Consider the following 18,252-nt stretch of genomic DNA (forward strand, 5'->3'; position numbering starts at 1 on the left):
CTGTTGACTGACTGTTGACTGATTGTTGATTGACTGTTGGGAGCACTGAAGTGCGTGGTGTAGATGTGGTTGGTGCTTGTGACTGACTGTTGACTGGCTGTTGACTGACTGTTGAGCACTGAAGTGCATGGTGTAGATATGGTTGAGTGACTAATGCTTGGTCTCAAGAAATTCAGGTTTGGATGGAACAGGTGTGGCAGACAGAATATTAGAAGGAAGTAGCGTTCCATTGTGTGTGTGTGTGTGTGTGTGTGTGTGTGTGTGTGTGTTCATGTGTGAGTGCCATGGTGGGTATGTGGAGATCAGGGAACCATTTTCAGGAACTGGTTTTTCTCCTCCCACCATGTGGGTCCTTGGGACTGAACTCAAATTGTCAGATTTGGTCCACTGACCTTGTCACCTTGTCAGCCCCCAAATAACATCTTTTAAAAGCAAAATTTGTTCTATTTTAGGTACGTGTTTGTGTGTGTGTGTGTGTGTGTTAACTTTTTCTTTTTGGGCATGTGTTGTGTGTGTGTGTGCTAGGCTGATGTCAGGTGTCCTCCTCCATTGATCTCCACCTTATATATTGGGGCAGACTCTCAGTTGAGCTGAGAGCTCACAGGTGAACACCATCATGCCTCACTTAGAAGTTTTATTCACTTTTATCATTGTGTATGTGATGTACCTGTGGGCATGCATGCTACGGCATGTATGTAGAGGTCAGAACAACTCTGTGGGGGTTGGTTCTCTCCCCCTACTTTTATGTGGGTTCCAAGGATTGACTTAGGGAACATGGGTAGCTAGGCTTGTGCAGCAGGTGCCTTTACCTCTCCCCCACACCCCAGATATCTTACTGCCTTCCCCCACCTCCCATCCTCCTTCTCTTTTATTTTTATTACATTTATTTCTTTATTTCATGTTTGTTGCTTCTGTATACATACTTGCCATGGACAGGTGTGGAGATCAGAAGAGAACTTGCAGGAGTCAGTTCTTTCCCTTTCACTGTGTTGGTCTGGAGGACTGAACTCAGGGCATAGAACTCTATATAGAACAGGCTGATCTTGAACTCAAAGAAAACCACCTGCTTCACCTTTCCAAATGCTGGGGTTATAGGTGTGTTACAGCTCTGTTTTGTATTTCATAGAAACATTTTTTAACAAATTGCTAAACATTTTGTCAGTGTAGCAGAAAATGTAGTAAAGAACTATTTTTGAAATTTTTCCTTTCTTTTATTTGTTTGGTATTTTGATTACATGTATGTCAGTGCACCACATGGGTGCCTAGTGGAGATCTGGGGCTGGAGTTAGAGATGGCTGTAAGCCATCCTTTGGGTGCTGGGAATTGAACCCAGGTTCTCTGGCAAAACAGCTATTGCTCTTAACTGCTGAGCCATTTCTCCAGCTCCCACTCTTCCCCCATCCCCTCACTTTTTTGGATTTTTGGGACAGGGTTTCTCTGTGTAACAGTTCTGGCTATCCTAGAACTCACACTGTAGACCAGACTGGACTCGAACTCACAAAGAACTCTGCTTCCCAAGTGCTGGGATTAAAGGCGTGTGTTGCCATCGCCCACCCTCTCCTCACTTATGTGGCCCAGACATACTCAAATTTACTGTGTAGCTGAGGATGACCTGGAACTCCGGGTCCTTCTGCCACCTTCAAGTGCTGAAATTACAGGTATAGACAGACTCTGGCGTTAGCTGGTGGAAGAGGCTCTAACTCGGAGCCACTTTGAGCTAGTCACAGTGTAAATATAATTTGGTTCCTGTTGGATCTCATACTTGGAATATTAAATTCTAGTCATTCCATCACTTTAGGAAGGGTGGCGGGCACATATTTAATGTTTTGGATGAGCTCACTTTGTTTATCTCTGTGTTAATGAGGTCTTTGATGTTTTGTAGACAATCTGCTTCCTTTTGATTGAGAGCATTCCAAACTGTGGTCCCCCTGGGCTCTCTTCATATTGCTGTGGTGCAGAAGATTTAAAATCAGGTACGGTTGAGAGACCACAAGTCCCTCCGTGAAATTCTCTCCTTGAGTCGGCTTTACAGTCTCTGATTTGTTTATCATTTGGGTTTCTTTTTTGTGGTGGCCTTTTAGCTGATGTTCACAAGGAATAGAGTCACGTGATGTATGAAGGGAAACATATACACTTCTCTGAGGTTGACAATAAGCCCTTGTGCTCATATAGCCCCAAACTGTGCAAGCAGCGGCGACTCAACGGTTACGCTTTCTGTATCAGACACGTTCTGGAAGACAAGACCGCCCCCTTCAAGCAATGTGAATATGTGGCCAAGTATAACAGCCAGCGCTGTACCAACCCCATTCCCAAATCAGAGGATCGTAGGTAAGAACCATCTTGGAGCTGGGCGTGGGTCATTAACAGTCTTGGAATTTTGTCTCTCTGATACTGTTTCTTTTCAGTGTGTTAAATTTCAGTGTTGAGTTCTGGGACTGTCCAAGGAAACTTTGGAGTACTTCTGGGGGTAAGAAAGAACAATTTCTTTTAAGCGGAGCAGTACATTTTAAGGGTCTTTTAAAGTATGTCTGGGTATTTTCTTCTTTTATTGATTTCATAGACTTCTGGACATTAAGAGTGTCTTTCTCCCCCCTTCCGAAAACTGCTGCTAACTCTTGAAGTGCTGCTCTGTTTGGTGGGTGGCCACTTAAGGAACTGCTGGCCTTTTTGCCCACTGGCTGCCACAGCGTAGGAACTGGCTAAGTGCTACCATCAGTATTGATTTGGGTTTTGGGGAAAAGTGCCTGCATGAAAGGTAATAAAAGATGTAATAGTTGGGAAAGAACTTAAAATAATGAAACATTCATTAGATTTGCTCCATAACTGACAATGTTTTCTAATGTGGCCTTTTATGGTTAAAGAGTCCCACGTGCATTATATTTATGAAATTGAATTTTCACTTTTTAAAAAAATAACTTAATTATCCTCTTTATATTTTTCTAGCATTTTTGAATTTTAACAATTATTTTTTTAAAAGATTTATTCATTTATGTATTATGTATACAGTATTCTGCCTGCATGTATACCTGTACTTCAGAAGAGGGCACCAGATCTCATTACAGATGGCTGTGAGCCACCATGTGGTTGCTCGGAATTGAACTCAGGACCTCTGGAAGAAGAGTCAGTGCTCTTAACCGCTGAGCCATCTCTCCAGCCCCCAACAATTATTTTTAGAATCAGAAAAAAAGTTAATCCTTATTATCTTAAATGTCACAAGATAATGCCACAGAGTGTCAGAGAACAAAACACTCTGGAGGCTCGGGGAAGCCATTTAGTCACTGGAGAATCTGGTCATGGATGCGGGGTGGGGTGGGTCTCATTTTTAGCCTGACCCTGTCTACTGTGGCAGATGTCTCTCATAGGTGGTTGCTTACACTGAGAGTTAAGCACTGAGAACTTTAGCCCATTGCTCCACAGCTGCAGATGCTTGTGGCCCCGTCCTGGATGGGTGTGGGAGAACCGTTCTGTCACCAAAAGTCAGTCCCTCAGCCCCGGGAGGATACCGTTTCCTGTTCTTCAGACTCTTGCCAAGGCACTGGTGTCCTTCTGGATCCCTGTCTCGGGGAGATGCACCTCACAATTTGCCACATACAGTATGTGGAACCTCTTGGCCCAGATACTGAGCACACAGAGCTAAGCCTAGGGTTCAAGAGAGACTTTAAGAAGCATTGGTCAGTAGTTCTGCAGCCTGAGGGAGGAGTGATCAGTCCACCAGACTTCATGCTGGGCCAGGCCTGAGCCAGCTGTGGTGATGGAGCGTGGACTAGGACAGCCGTGGTCTCCGTGGTCCTCACCTCACTCGTCCAGACTGCTGGAGCAGGGCCTATTACACCTTCCATTAAGGGTCTTGGTTGGTTTGCTTTGCGTCTTAGCAAATGAACTATTTTCTACCTCGGTGGAGGACAGATTCCCAATTGTTTTCTTCTCCTTGCCCCTACTTACGTTATGGCAATGGAGAGGTCCCCAGAGTGGTAGGCAGCACTAGAATAGGAGGAAGGGATTTGGCTTCAGGATACCATTCCTGAGACCATTATTACAGAATGACGATGGGAATCTGGCTGAGGAGGCAGTGCTGAAATCACCCCAAAAGCAATGGTCCTCCTGGAAGCGGAGACCCATGTTAGGTCACTGGAGTGCCTTGGAGATCGGCATAGGCGGGACATAGGGACTGGCATCAGCTACAACGGAAAGAGTTTCATTTAGGGTCGGGCTGGCTGTCATGGTAAAAGTAAAAATGCTGCAGATCCCCAAGTGGCTGCAGTGGCAGAAACGCTGCAGGTCCCTAAGCGGCGCAGTGGGCAGCAGTCCCGAGAGCAGCCAGTCGCAGGTCCGAGTGGCTGCAGCAGGCCACGAGTCCCAGGTAGGAAGCCGCTTGATGGGTGAGAAACCTCAATGGGGCAGCCATTCCCACCAGGAGAGAGACAGATGGGCACACCATGAGACCATGCTGCAGGTCTCCCGGGCAAGGAGCCATGTGGCGGGTGAGAGACAGAGTCATGGATAGGCACGCCATGCAGAGTGAGGTTGGATATTTACTTAGTGGAACGGGGGAGAAGAGGAGAGAGAGAGATTTAGTGGGCTATGGAAGGGGAGGAGAGGAGAGAGAGTGAGATTTAGTGGGTTATGGAAGGGGAGAAGAGGAGAGAGGGAGAGAGAGAGAGAGAGAGAGAGAGAGAGAGAGAGAGAGAGAGAGAGGCAGAGAGAAACAGAAGGGAGGGAAGGGAAGAAGTGGGACCAGAGCTGCCTCATAGAGAGAGAGGCCCCTGCAAGCAGAAGTGAAGACCTGCCTGCCTCAGCAGATGGGTGGAGGGAGGGATTGCCCCCCCCCCCCAAGTGGGACTTGTCTCTTAAAGGGACAGGACAGATCATTACATTGGCTCTTTAGGAAAGCGCCACAGTTGAGGAAAGACGGGCCGGGAGGGGACAGATAACTGCAATTCTCAAGCTGCACCCCTGTGCCCAGGGTCGGCCTTTGCTACTGCAAGAGCCTCTGGCTCTCTGGGACTCTGCTAGATGCCCTACCTCACGCCCCCCCCCCTTGCTGACTGTATTTTCACTTTAAGGGCATACTTTTGCCACTAGAATTTGTGAATTTATTAAGAACACTGTGCTATTTTTTTCTCTGCTTTACATTGTGCTTTTTGTTTGTTTAATTCTATTTTTTTCTAGACAGGGTTTTTTTTTTTATGTAGCCCTGGCTGTTCTGGAACTCACTCTGTAGACCAGGCTGGCCTTGAACTCAGAGATCTGCCTGCCTTTGGCTCTCAAGTGCTGAGATTAAAGGTGTGCACCACCACCGCCTGGCTACATTGTCCTGTTTTTAAGAAATGGGTTGTAATTGATTATCTTTTACAGTCGTAGGAAAAATACTTTCACTTATGGTCCTTCCTGCTTCTTTCCATTCTCCAGGTCACAGTGATCATTTTGGAACACGGTTTTAGACACTTTGTTAGGGTAGAAAATTTACACACACTCCCTCTGTGTTTATGTTTTGTCCTTGTTTAAAGTAAACAAATGTTAACCTGCATAAACTGGCCAAAAAACCTGTACATTGCTTATGTCATAAGTTTTTTGTTTTTTTTTTTGGTTTTGCGAGATAGGGTTTCTGTAGCTTTGGAGCCTGTTACAGAACTAGCGTTAATAGAGCAGGCTGGCCTCGAACTCACAGTGATCCGCCTGCTGTCATGAGTATTTTTTATTTTCAGTGGGAGTCCACCAGAGTGAGCTCATAGAGAGGCGATTTGGGGTTCTTTTTTAGAATTTCAGATTACAGAGCCTAAAATTCAAAAACAGGTGCTTAGCGCAGCAAGGAAGAAAACACTGAGCTCCTTAATGTGTGTGTGGTTCTCGGGGTCCGAGGGCTGATCCCTCACCCCGAATCCAATACCAACCCTCTCTGGGTCACTCAGGGGCCACTGTAAATGCGTTGCTGTAGTGTTCAGTTTTGGTTATCATTCATGGCACTTCTCCTCCTTGGCTTTTTTTTCCAAGATCAGAAGAGAGCCCTGCTTTTTTGTTTGTTTGTTTGTTTGTTTTTGTCTTTTGAGACAGGGTTTCTCTTGTGTAGTCCTGGCTGTCCTGGAACTCACTCTAGACCAGGCTGTCCTCAAACACAGAGATTCCCCCTGCCTCTGCCTCCTGAGTGCTGGGATTAAAGGCGTGTGCCACCACCACCTGACTTGAGCTGCTTCTCTTAAAGAGGCAAAATTTTTCCTGACTGAACTAGAAGGTTTAGTTCTGCACAACATTTAAAGTAAATACGCAAACACAGATTTGACATTCTACCTGGGGAAATGGTTGATTGATGAGGTAGGCGTTTGTGAGCTGCTCAGCGTTGGTGTTTGGATCTGGACCCTGTCCCTCGTGACTGAGTAGTGAACACTCTTATCCGCTAGCCATCTCCTTCTCCCTGAATATAAAATCCTGCCTTACCATTCTGAACTGGAGTTACAGAACAGTTGTGAGCTGCCACGTGGGTGCTGGGAATTGAACCTGGGTCCTCTGGAAGAATAGCTAGTGCTCTTAATCACTGAGCCCTTTTTTATTTTGAGATAAAATTCTTGCTACACATCCCAGGCTGGCCTTGAACTTGTTGTCCGCCTCCCTTGGTATTCTGAGTAGCTGGACTTGTTAGTGTGTGACTACTGTGTTTCCCTCTTTGACTGTTAGGTTTTGATTCTGTGGTTCAAGTCTCCCAGACTGGGCTTGAACTACCTGTATTGAGGAAAGTGACTGAACTCCTGGTCCTTTTGCCTCTCTCTCCCTCACAAGTGCTTGGATTAAAGGCTGGTACACCAGTACTGGTATTGTTCATTCTTCTTCTTAACTTCTTAGTTACTAGTTTTTCCTAACACTGCTTTCCTTACTGCCCAGTCTTAGGGCTCTGTTCAGTGTAGAATATATGTGGGGTCTGCCCAGTGTTGTGTGGAGATGTCACTTGCTTGCTTCATTAACGGGTTCCTTCTTCAGATAGCTTTGGGGAACACTGACAGACTCCAGGAGGGTGTATCTCCCTCTTGGAGCTACATGCTGTTATCCATAATTCTTTGAGAATGTTTTTCAGCAGAAGCAGGCAACAACAAAATTACTATGTCATTTTGGTTAAGCCATAATTTTCCAAATTGACTTAAGTGTGGGGTATATTTTGATGGCACACTTGTTAACGTGCTGTGGGAACATGAAGAATATGGATTAGAGAATATTCTGTTCCACAGACTCTTGACAGATTTTCAGGATGGTTAATTGGTATAACAGGTCTATGTTTTCTCATTATGTACAGGGCTGTATCATTCATGGTATCTAAGTTACAAAGGTAGTTTGCCCGTTGGGGAAGTCATCATGAGCTTTAATTTTTATCTCAAACCCCAGCTTGGTCAGTTTCCCTTGGGGAAGTGGGCAGATTCAGTTTTGTAGATGTAGTGGAGTAATCTGAATCAAGGGCTTTATTTCAGTGCCTACTTCAGCTGGGCTGCAGGGGGCAGTCTGTGTTCTTACATCTCTGCCTACTAAAATGCTCATTCCACTAACCATGCCATCCTTGCTCGTGTGTGTGTGTGTGTGTGTGTGGTGTGTATCAGTGTGTGGTGTCAATGTGTATGTATTTGAGTGTGTGGGTGTGTTTGGTGTATGAGTGTGAGTGTGCTGTGTGTGTTTGGTGTGTAACTTTGGTGGGTGTGAGTGTGCTGTATGTGTGTGACTGGGTGTATTTGTGAGTGTGTGCTGTGTGTTTGGTGTGGGTGTGAGTGTGCTGTGTTTGTGTGTGTGGGTGTGTGTTTGGTGTGTGTGACTCTGCTGTGTGGGTGTGTGTGTGTGTTTGGTGTGTGTGACTCTGCTGTGTGTGACTGTGTGTGTGTGTTTGGTGTGTGTGACTGGGTGTGTGTTTGGTGGATGTGAGTGTGGGTGGCACATATCAGGGTTATGTTACATGACCTTGGTAACTCAGGAACTTAAGTAGCTTTGGAATGTAATGTTTTTTCCACAAGAGACTTTGAGGGGATCTTCAGACTTTTGATGAGCTCTTAGTGTGCTGTGAGCACAGACGAGCACAGCGGTCCAACTGCTCACCAGGGGACAGACCTGCTGTTGTCTGCTGGCCTCTGCACTCGAGCAGACCACACTGCGTTATCAGAGTGACATGGACCTCAGTTGGAGACAGCTGGAGAGGAATGAGAGTTGCCTTTTCCATTTTATCTTTTGAGCTAGTGTCTTGCTGTGTGGCCCAGGCTAATTTTGAACTTATGGTCTCCTACCTAACTCTTCTAAGTATTAGTGTTACAGGCTGTGCTACCATATTTCTCGCTAGAACTTTGTTGTTTTTTGATTTTTGAAGACAGGGTTTCTTTATGTAGCCCTGGCTGCCCTGGAACTCACTTTGTAGACCAGGCCTCAAATTTAGAGATTCACCCGCCTCTGCCTCTGGAGTGCTGGGATTAAGAACAAGGGTCTACAAACTAGCTTTGAACTCCTGATCCTCTTACACCTTCCAAGTGCTAGGATTAGAGGCCTGTGCTACCACACCTGGCCTGGCCATCTGATGTGTAGTATATTAGGATTTGGATTCTGTAGTATGTGTGTTTATATATGTGTATATTAGGGTTTAGATTCTGTAGTATGTGTGTTTATATATATTAGGATTTGGATTCTGTAGTATGTGTGTTTATATATGTGTATATTAGGATTTAGATTCTGTAGTATGTGTGTTTATATATGTATATGAAGAGCATTCTCTCACATATGTCCACTGTTGCAGGTACTGCAACAGCCACTTGCAGGTACTTGGCTTTATCCCGAAAAAAGAGAGGAAGAAAAAGAATGATCCGGTAGATGAGGTGAAGGTCAGGCACCAGATGGATGCCATGGCGTTTAGCCTGACAGTGCCTACGCTGGCCTTGAAGATGCCCAATGGACTGGATAGCATGTCCCTCTCTCCACCTGGGTCAAGAGTCCCTCTCCACTACCTGGAAACTGAGTTCGAAGATCCCTTTGCTTTCAATGAGGAAGATGATGACCTAAAGAAAGGGGTGACCGTGAGAAAGAAGTTGCAGAGCAAGTTGGCTCAGAACCGGCAGCGCCAGAGAGAGACAGAGATTTTGAAAGTTCGGCAAGAGCACTTTAGCACCCCTCCTGCACCTCCACAGCAGCATGCCCACTTGTCACCTCTCTCTACTTCTGTAAAGCCTCCAGCGCCACCCCAGGGTTCAGTCTGCAAGTCACCTCAACCTCAGAACACCAGCCTACCAATGCAGGGAGTGGCCCCCAGCACACACTCTATAGCACAAACAAGGCAGGCCTCTAACAAGAGGCCTCTGCCCCTCCTTCCATCCAGTCGGGTTCCCATCTCAGATGTCCCCAGGACTGACCGAGTCCTCATGAAAGCCACCGCCTTCTCTCCACACTTGTCCTGTATAAGCCGACTGCAGAGACTGGTGAAACTGTGCACCCAAAAGCACCAGCTGGACGCAGACCTGTTCCCTCACCTAGGTGGGTCGGCCTCTCTTTTACGTATCTATTCTGTGTGACAGCTGTCTGTCACGTTGTGTATCTCAGCAGACCACACACAGAAAGCATGCTTCTGCGTGGGAAATTCCTGGTGGATAGACACAGGGCTGAACTGATCGTTTAGAATTTCTGTCATAACTTTTGAAAATTAAACTCTTGAAATTCTAAAAATGATTTTTTGACAATTACATATGAACATATAATGTATTCTCACGATATTTAATCCCCCATTGCTTTTTGTGTCTTCCTCTTCCAGTGAACCCATTTCTTCTTAGCCTAGTTCCTTTTCTACTCTAAGTTTATTAGCTTTGCTTTCGTGAGCATGGAGATAATCATAGCCTTCATTAATATTTATAGCCATATATAAAAAAATGGTTGTGTTTGGTTGTATCCTCTGTGTATCAGTATCTGTGCGTTCATTGAAATTGTTGGTATCTTAGGAGGGCCTTGCTGTGTTGTATAGACTGGCCAGTTCTTAGCTCAAAGGATGTTTCTGTCTCAGCCTCGGGAGACTTTACTACAGTCTGTGAACCAGACACTGTATCACTGTCTCCTGTGGGTAACGTCATTATCTCTGCTCAGAGTTCTTTCCTTTAGACTTTGTGAATGAGCCAGGCACAGTGCCACGTGACTGTTATCTCAGCACTTGGGAGGCAGAGCAGGAAGATCGTGTCTGCTTAGCGAGTTCCAGGACAGTCAGGGTTTTGTAGTGTGTAGTAATAGGATCGGCGGGGGCTGCGTCCCCAGCACCCGGCCGCCCACATGGCTAGCTTATGCTCCAAAATAACAACACACAAATTATATTCATTTAAACACTGCTTGGCCCATTTCTATCTAGCCTCTTCTTGGCTAACTCTCGCACCTGGACTAGCCCATTTCCAATTATCTGTGTAGCCCACGAGGTGGCTTGGGGGGGAGGGGGGATTCTAGCCTACTTCCATCCTGGGTCTGAGCTTAATGCGTCTGCCCAGGAGAGAGGAGCCTGGCATCTCTCTGAGGCGTCTGCCCCCAAGACGAGAGCTGTCGTCAGAGTCTGAGCTCACTTCCTCTTCCTCCCAGCATTCTGTTCTGTTTACTCCTCCCACCTATGTTTTAACCTATGAGGACCAGCCAAGCAGTTTCTTTATTGCTTAACCAATGAAATCAACAGATTGATATATGACACTCCCACATCAGTAGTGAACCCAATCCCCCAAAACAATCATTGAAGAAATGGTATTAGTGCTCATGGTAGCTCATGTTTATGTTTGAGAAATAAGAGAAGATAAGACTTATTATTCTACTCTTTGTGTGTTGTCTGTGTGCACTTGTGTGTTGTGAGCACAAGTGCGTGTGGAGGAGTCTGGGGATTGGATTCATGTTGAACTGTTTCATAGATGCTTTTACCATTGAGCAAGAGAAAAGTTATTTATTTATTTATTTATTTTACTTGTTTTTCAAAACAGGGTTTCTCTGTGTAGCCTTGGCTATTCTAGAACTCTGTAGACTAGGTTGGTCTTGAACTCACGGAGATCTGCCTGCGTCTCTTTCCTGAGTGCTGGGATTAAAGGCATGCTCCACTATCTTTCCCTGAGAATACATATTTTTAAAGATACATTTTAATTGCCTGTAGATATGCCTGTCTGTATGTGGAGGTACCCACAGAGTGCAGGTACCCACAGAGTTCAAAATTGAATGTTGGATTCCCTGGCTGCTGGGAACTGAATCAAGTCTTCTGCAAGATCAGTATGATTTATTAACTGCCGAGCCATCACTCCAGCCCCTATGACATAGTTTTGAATGTGTTAGGAGCTAAAATCCTACCTATAGGAAGAATTATTTGCTTGATATGGTAGCAGTAGAAATGCCAGTAAAGAATATGAATAGCAGGAGGAATAAAAGTGCAGGCCGGGCAGTGATGACGAGCGCCTTTAATTCCCGCACTGGGGAGCAGAGGCAGAGGCAGAGGCGTACTGATCTCTAAGAGTTCAAGGCCAACCTGGTCTACAGAGGGAGTTCCAGGACAACCAGGGCTACCTAGAGAAACCCAATCTTGAAAAAGCAGAAAAGAAATATGAGTGGTCAGTGGAAACCTCAATTCCCATAGCAGGCTGGGAAATAAAACAGTGAATTGCCAGACTGGAAAGATCCCCTTGGTGAACACGTGATATTTGTACATTGTTGGTGAACAGGGTGACTATCAGCTAATTACAAAGTAAGTAGTTTGGGGCTTCTGACTCCTCGCTGTAGTCCAGCACTTTGGAGATCGAGGCAAGAAAATTAGCTTGAGTTTAAAGCCTATCTTGACTTTAGAGTGAGTCCCTGTTTCAGAAATCAGCAAGAGATGATGCAGCTGTTAAGAACACTTGCCTCTCTTCCATAGCACCTGAGTTTGGGGGACTCCAGTTCCAAAGATTCTAGTCCCCTTGTCTGGACTCAAGGGTACCCACAGATATGTGACATACTCTTATATACTCTTCTTTTTGAGACAGGGTTTCTCTGTAGCTTTGCAGCCTGTCCTGGAACTTGCATTGTAGACCAGGCAAGAGATCCACCTGTCTCTGCCTCCTGAGTGCTGGAATTAAAGGTTTGCACCACCACCACCACCCAGTTCTTATATACTCTTAAAAAATAATCTTAAAAAATAAAACTGTATGGAGAGAACTTGTGTTCAATTCCCAGTACCCACATTGTGGCTTTCAGCCTCCTGAACCTCCAGTTCCGGATGATCTGGTGCTTTTCCCTGCCCTCCATGGGCACCAAGCATGTACATAGTGCACAGACATATAAGCAGGCAAACACTCATACACATAAAATAGTAAAATAAACCCCCAAGCTACACATATACAAATACATATATAATATATAGTATTTTATATACATAGTTATTAAGTTCACTTTTGGGATTCTATCCTAGCTGTGAATATCGAAATGTATGATAAACGTGCAGCGTTTATTGTATAATTGCTTTCAGAATTAGCCGTTTGACGCTAACCTGAGTGAGTCATGTGCATACATGTTTCATACACTGTGGCACAGCTGTTGTGAAGAGTGAGTCTCACTGGGCTGTGTTTAACGTGACTTACTGGTGGGAGAAAGTCAAGAAGGATTATGTTCTCTTTTGTAAGAACTAGGTAGACAGAAGGAAGTATGCAGGAGCATCAGTATATTCATTGCTCATGTATGTGCATAGATATTTGCCTGTGTGGGTGAAATACAGATCCCAGGCTGTTGACATTGCCTACCCATGGAGAATGGATTGGGATGGGAGGTTTTATTGTAAATGAGAGTGGTGGGCTTTCTTCTAGACCTCTTAACTTTTTTACCTGGTATTAAATTATCTTAATAAAACTTCTGGATTATAGTAAGTAAAATAATAAGATATCTCCAAATCTATTAAATATCCATTTGTAAATGACCTTGGTAAATTCTATAAAGTAGGTTAAATTGAGTTCCTTTTATACATACTTATTCAGAACCTCTTTAAAAAAAATCTTGCATAATGTATTTTCAAGTTAATATTTTTTCATATAGCATAATTTGTCATGGCTGAATTTAAATTATTTCCAGTTTGTATTACTTTAAACTATTGTAGATTAGCAGCAAAGGAATTAGTATAACATCTTTAATTTTTCCTTAAACTATATAATGAAAACTAGAGTTGCGGGAATGGTGTGGATGGGAGGGGCCAGAGCCTGTGGTGTGGTGCGTGTGTAAGGTCAGAGGTCAGAGGTCAGCTCTGTGCTGGTTCTCTCCAGCCTTCACCTGGGTTCCAGAGATGGCATGGGCCTAGCTTGTGCCGTGAGGATCTTTAGCCTCTGAGTCGTCCCGCTGGCCCTTTTCCTTTTTCTGTGTGTAGTAAGTATATATATGTGTGTACACGTACATGCAAGATCATATGTGCACATGTGAGTGTGGAAGCCAGAGGACGTCTTCCTCCATGTTCTCTGCTCTAACATTCATTCACACGCATCAATGAAAGGCATTGAAAGAAAGAGAATAATGACGCTGAGGGTTGTGGATGTAGCTGTGGTAGGTGCTCATAGGAACCACGGGACACTTGGTTTGATCCCCAGAACTGCACAAACCTGGTGGAGGATAGATGCCTGAGACAGGAGGATCAGAAGTTTAAGGTCATCTTTTTACCTTAATGGGCAGCCTAGGCTACAGGAGACTTTATCTCAAAAGTAAGAAAGTCTAAACTAAAAGTAACCTGAATGAAACCAAAGCTGGTGATCCAGGCTGCAGCTAAAGCAGTCATCAGTATCTTTCCTCACACAGCAGAGGAGCTTCACGGGTATTTCATGCTTAGTCAACAGTATGCTAGATAGTACTTGGGCTGAGATGTAATAAAGTAGATAATTTTTAACAGGTAAGAGCACTTGTACGTAAAACTCCCTATACTCTGCCATTTCTTTGCCTTTCCAATGCCAAGAGGTGCCTTGTGAAGAACCTGGTGACGATTTGGGTTTGGTGCTGCCGCCTGGGCGGTCTTCTGCCCTTGCACCGCCGTGTTGTCTGCATCACACAGGTGTGAGCGCATGCTGGAAAGTGGTGCTGACATTCAGACTCCTGAGACTTTACAGACGATATTTAATAAGATAGTTGAATGTTTGTCTGCATGGTTTATGAACCAGTATTTATTTTGTATTTATCTCTTTACCTTTTCATCCATTTTTTTAATTAATGCTTTTACTGATGACTAGAACTGTTTACACAGTTATTTTTGTAAAGCCTCCCCCGCTCCTTACTGTTACTTGTTTTCAAATATCTGTAAGACTGATTTTTTGGATGCCTTTATTGTGTGTGTGCGTGGGTGTGCGCGCACGCACACATATGTATAAAAGTTGTGGAGCACACGCTGAGGTCAGACAGTATGTTCTTTTGAGGATTGTATTCTGGTCCTTAGTCTTGACTGCAAGGACCCTGACGAGCTGCCAGTTCCTGATTTTTTTGTTGTTTGTAGGCTGTTTTGACCTTGAATTAAGAGTGTCCTTAGGCTGTCAAGGGCCCTGTGAATGACTTCACTACTGTGCCTGCCTGACTCATTTTTCTTCACTTTTTGAATAAAGTTTACCAAAAATAATCAAATTTTTTTGTTGGTGTTTGTTTTGGGAAAGGGTTTCTCCGTAACTGCCCTGGCTGTCTCAGAACTCTCCTTAAACAGATCCGTGTGTCTCTGCCTGGGATTAAAGGTGCAGGCCACCGCCAACTGGCTTCCTTTTTTTGTGTTTTTAAAGTTCAGTGGATTAGAGACCTAAGACTCAGGAGGAGATTGTGATGTGCTCTGGCCACTGGCCATGTCTGCACTGGGATCACATTTATGGGCCCCTGGGCTGGTTCTGTCAGTTAGCTGTTAGATCAGGAGATAGGAGGCCAAGATCAAGATTTGCTTTGCTTACAGTTAGTTTTACAGTGGAGAAACACACCTGTCTTCATGTTGCCCAGGGCCACTTTCGCTGCGTGACTCCATTGGCACTTTTTCTTGCCTGAACATATAAATTACTTTTCTCACTACTCCTCTTTTTTCTTGAGTTAGAGTCTTTGATCATGTAGCCCTGGCTGACCTGGAAGTGAACATGAGATGAGGCTGGCCTCATACCCACAGAGATACACACCTGCCTCTGCTTCTGCTTTTCCCTTCCAGATGCTGAGGTGAAAGGCATGAGTTGCCATGTCTGGCTTTCCTTGCCCTGTTTACTGTTCTGTTTTTGAGAGCTGAGGATGACACTGAACTTCTGGCCTGCCTTTCCTCCATCTTTTAAGGGCTGGGATCACAGGCATGTGCTGCCATACTTGGCTTTAGGTTGTGTTGGGGATTGAACCCGGTACTTTGTGCATTCTTGTCAGGTGCTGTCCCAGTTAGCTGCACTGCCACCTTTGACCTTGATGGCCTTTTCTCGTTTAAAATATTGTTTTAATGTATGACTCTTTTTTAATTTAATGTATGACATTTTGATATTTGGATAATTTTACCTTTTATGTACTGGGAACTCAGTTTCTTTGCTTGTGCTGTTTCCCGATGATTAACAAAGCACATTATGAAGTTTATTCTTGGAGGCCAGCACAGCCGTACTGTTAAAATGGCATGTTTTTAAAGCCGATTGTGTTTTGTCGTACATCCTTGTAAGAATAAGAAGGGAAATTCATTTGGAGGGCTTTATGTATTTTAGATATTTGTTTTGTTTTTTGTTTTTCGAGACAGGGTTTCTCTGTGTAGCCGTGGCTGTCCTGGAACTTGCTTTGTAGACCAAGCTGGCCTCGAATTCACAGAGATCCGCCTGCTTCTGCTTCCCAAGTGCTGGCATTAAAGGCATGTGCCACCACTGCTGGACTTGAGGCATGTTTTTGTCAGGATTTTACTATTTTTCAGTTTCATTGTTTCCTTTTGATGGTGGTAGTGTGTACCACTACCCTCCTGTGGAGGTCGGAGGACAACTTGTGGAAGCTGGTGCTCTCCTGCCATGTGGGTCTCAGGTAGTCAGACTCGTTGCCTTGCTGTTGACGAGCCATCTCAGCCCTCTCCATTCCCACTGTCTGCTGCAGGGTTGGACTGGTCTGAGGAGAGCGGAGAAGAGCCGGAGGACTCGGATCAGGCCTCACCGTACCAGGTCGCATGGTCCATCCGAGAAACACTCAGATATGAAAGACACACGTAAGTTTCCCTTTGTTTTCTTTTGTGGGTGTGTAGCAGTTTGCCTTTCTTCCTGTCTGTGCCAGTGTCTTTAGTTTTACTCTGCTATAATTAGGTATAGTCAGGCAAAGTTAAAGTTAGTTCATTTGGGGAAGAAATGGATTATATTGTTTGAACAAAGTTAATTTTGAGGTTTTCTTACTAAATTCGTTTCCCTGTCTTTCCCATTCACTGATGAGTACAGTTTAATAGAATAGAATTGAAAGGGATCTTAAAGAGTATCTGGTGCAATTTCATCTTATAAAAGTGGACCACATGCCCAGAGGCTAAAGAACTTGATCACTGAGGGCTACCTAGAGTCTCACTGTGCTTCTTAGCTGGTAGTTAGAAATGGTGTTTGTTTGTTTGTTTGTTTGTTTGTTTTGAGACAGGGTCTCTAACCTTGGCTGACCTGGAGCTCTCTGTGGCCTAGGTTGCCTTGAACTTGACTTCCTGTTTCTGCCTCCTGAGCACAGGCCCTGCAAAGTACTGCTTTTGTATCTCACTCTCTTCTAAAGGATTGACCACGTGTGATGCTTTTCTTGTGCTAAGTGTTTCTGGAGGTGACTCTTGAGTTCAGCTCACTTCGGCAAAAACTGGCTCAGTGTTTTTATAGTCCTCTTTAGTGTTTTCCCAGTGTGTTTTATAAAGAAGGTATTTGTTTGTTCAAGGGTCTGTGGATAATGAATGTTCGTTTTCTTTGTAATAATATTACAAAAATTTAGTGACTACTTTAGCAATATAAAGAGTGCATTGTGAGCAAATCATATGACATCTTTGTTGGTAGGGCCAGAAGATATTGCTCATGACCTGAGCTAATCATTTAGTTAAAAATTTGGGATTTAGTCGGGCGGTGGTGGCGCATGCCTTTAATCCCAACACTTGGGAGTCAGGGGCGCATGAATCTCTGTGAGTTGGCCAGCCTGGGCTACAAGAGCTAGTTCCAGGACAGGCTCCAAAGCTACAGAGAAACCCTGTCTCAAAAAAAAAACAAACAAAACAAAACAAAAATTTGGGATTTACATAAATACCCAACAAAATAGAGGCCACCTCATTTGACATCAGACACTGATCCTGTAGGTGAATTTTTCTATCCCTCTTGTTAGCTCCCAAATCCTGATATGGAGACTTTTATTAACTATGAAAGCTCTGCCAATAGCTTAGGCTTATTTTTAACTAGCCCTTATAACTTAACCCATTTTCGTTAATTTATGCGATTAAAACTTAACCTATTTCCATTTAATTTACATGCTGCCATGTGGCTCATGGCTTGTTACCTCATCTGCATATCCTGTTTCTTCTGTATCTGGTTGTTGACTCTCTGTGTCTCCACCCTATTCCCCTGCATCTTCTCTGCTTCCAGAATCCTGATTATTAGCTGTTCAGCTTTTCATGAAACCAATCCTAGTGACAAATCTAATGTGCAGAAAGATTGTTCCACAGCATTTCCTCCTTTTTGTCTAAATAGAAAGGAAAGGTTTTTTAACTCTAACATAATGAAACTATAAATACTAAGAACAATTATCAGGTAAGAACTATATGGTATCCAGTCTATTTGTATTTGGCATATTTGAAGAAAATATTTCATTATTCTATCTTGATGAGTCAAGCTCTGTACCTAATTTACCTTCTATCATAACTAAGGAAATCTATAATTAAGACTGTCTAGTCTTCAACTCTATCAAAGACCCCAGAAGGATATGATGTTACCTTAGTAAAGAGGAAGTGCACTGCAAACAACTTCCAAAACTGAAAGAAATGACAGAGACATCTGGCTGCCTGTTCAGTCACCCCAGGGTTCCTCTGCAATGTTGTATCCATTTTTGGCCTAGAGGCCTAGAATATCTGACAGACTATTTTGAGAAGCAGGAATTTTGAAGAACTGTCCTACCTTGTCTTGGCAAACTTCGGCAGTCACCTTTTGCATCCTGTTTGTTCAATTTGCACAGCATACTGTCAACATTTGAGGCAAGGGCAGTTTCTTGCCCAGTAGCTGACTTTGTCACACACACACACACACAAAAGCAAACTCCATATGGAGGGTCTTCAGTGCCCATTATCCTTTTTGAAGTAAATTGGTGCTGCTAGGAGCATATGTGTCT

General features: G+C 44.1%; 1 protein-coding gene across 5 annotated transcripts in view; it reads left to right on the forward strand.

Moving 5' to 3' along the window:
- Positions 1-18,252, forward strand: part of Ino80d (INO80 complex subunit D) — a 64,015-nt gene that overhangs the window by 17,896 nt on the left and 27,867 nt on the right. For 4 of the 5 annotated variants that reach the window (XM_005361491.3, XM_026786108.1, XM_013351681.2 and 1 more), the window contains exons 3-6: positions 1,883-1,973; positions 2,082-2,328; positions 8,750-9,480; positions 16,024-16,132. In XM_005361491.3, the coding sequence (XP_005361548.1) occupies positions 2,111-2,328; positions 8,750-9,480; positions 16,024-16,132 (1,058 nt within the window). In that variant the 5' untranslated portion in view covers positions 1,883-1,973; positions 2,082-2,110. Of the gene's footprint in view, positions 1-1,882; positions 1,974-2,081; positions 2,329-2,415; positions 2,468-8,749; positions 9,481-16,023; positions 16,133-18,252 lie in introns of those variants that run through there. The other variant, XM_026786109.1, reaches the window with a different exon arrangement.

This window comes from Microtus ochrogaster, linkage group LG4 (genome assembly GCF_000317375.1).
Source record: "Microtus ochrogaster isolate Prairie Vole_2 linkage group LG4, MicOch1.0, whole genome shotgun sequence".
In the NCBI taxonomy this organism is placed as follows: Eukaryota; Metazoa; Chordata; class Mammalia; order Rodentia; family Cricetidae; genus Microtus; species Microtus ochrogaster.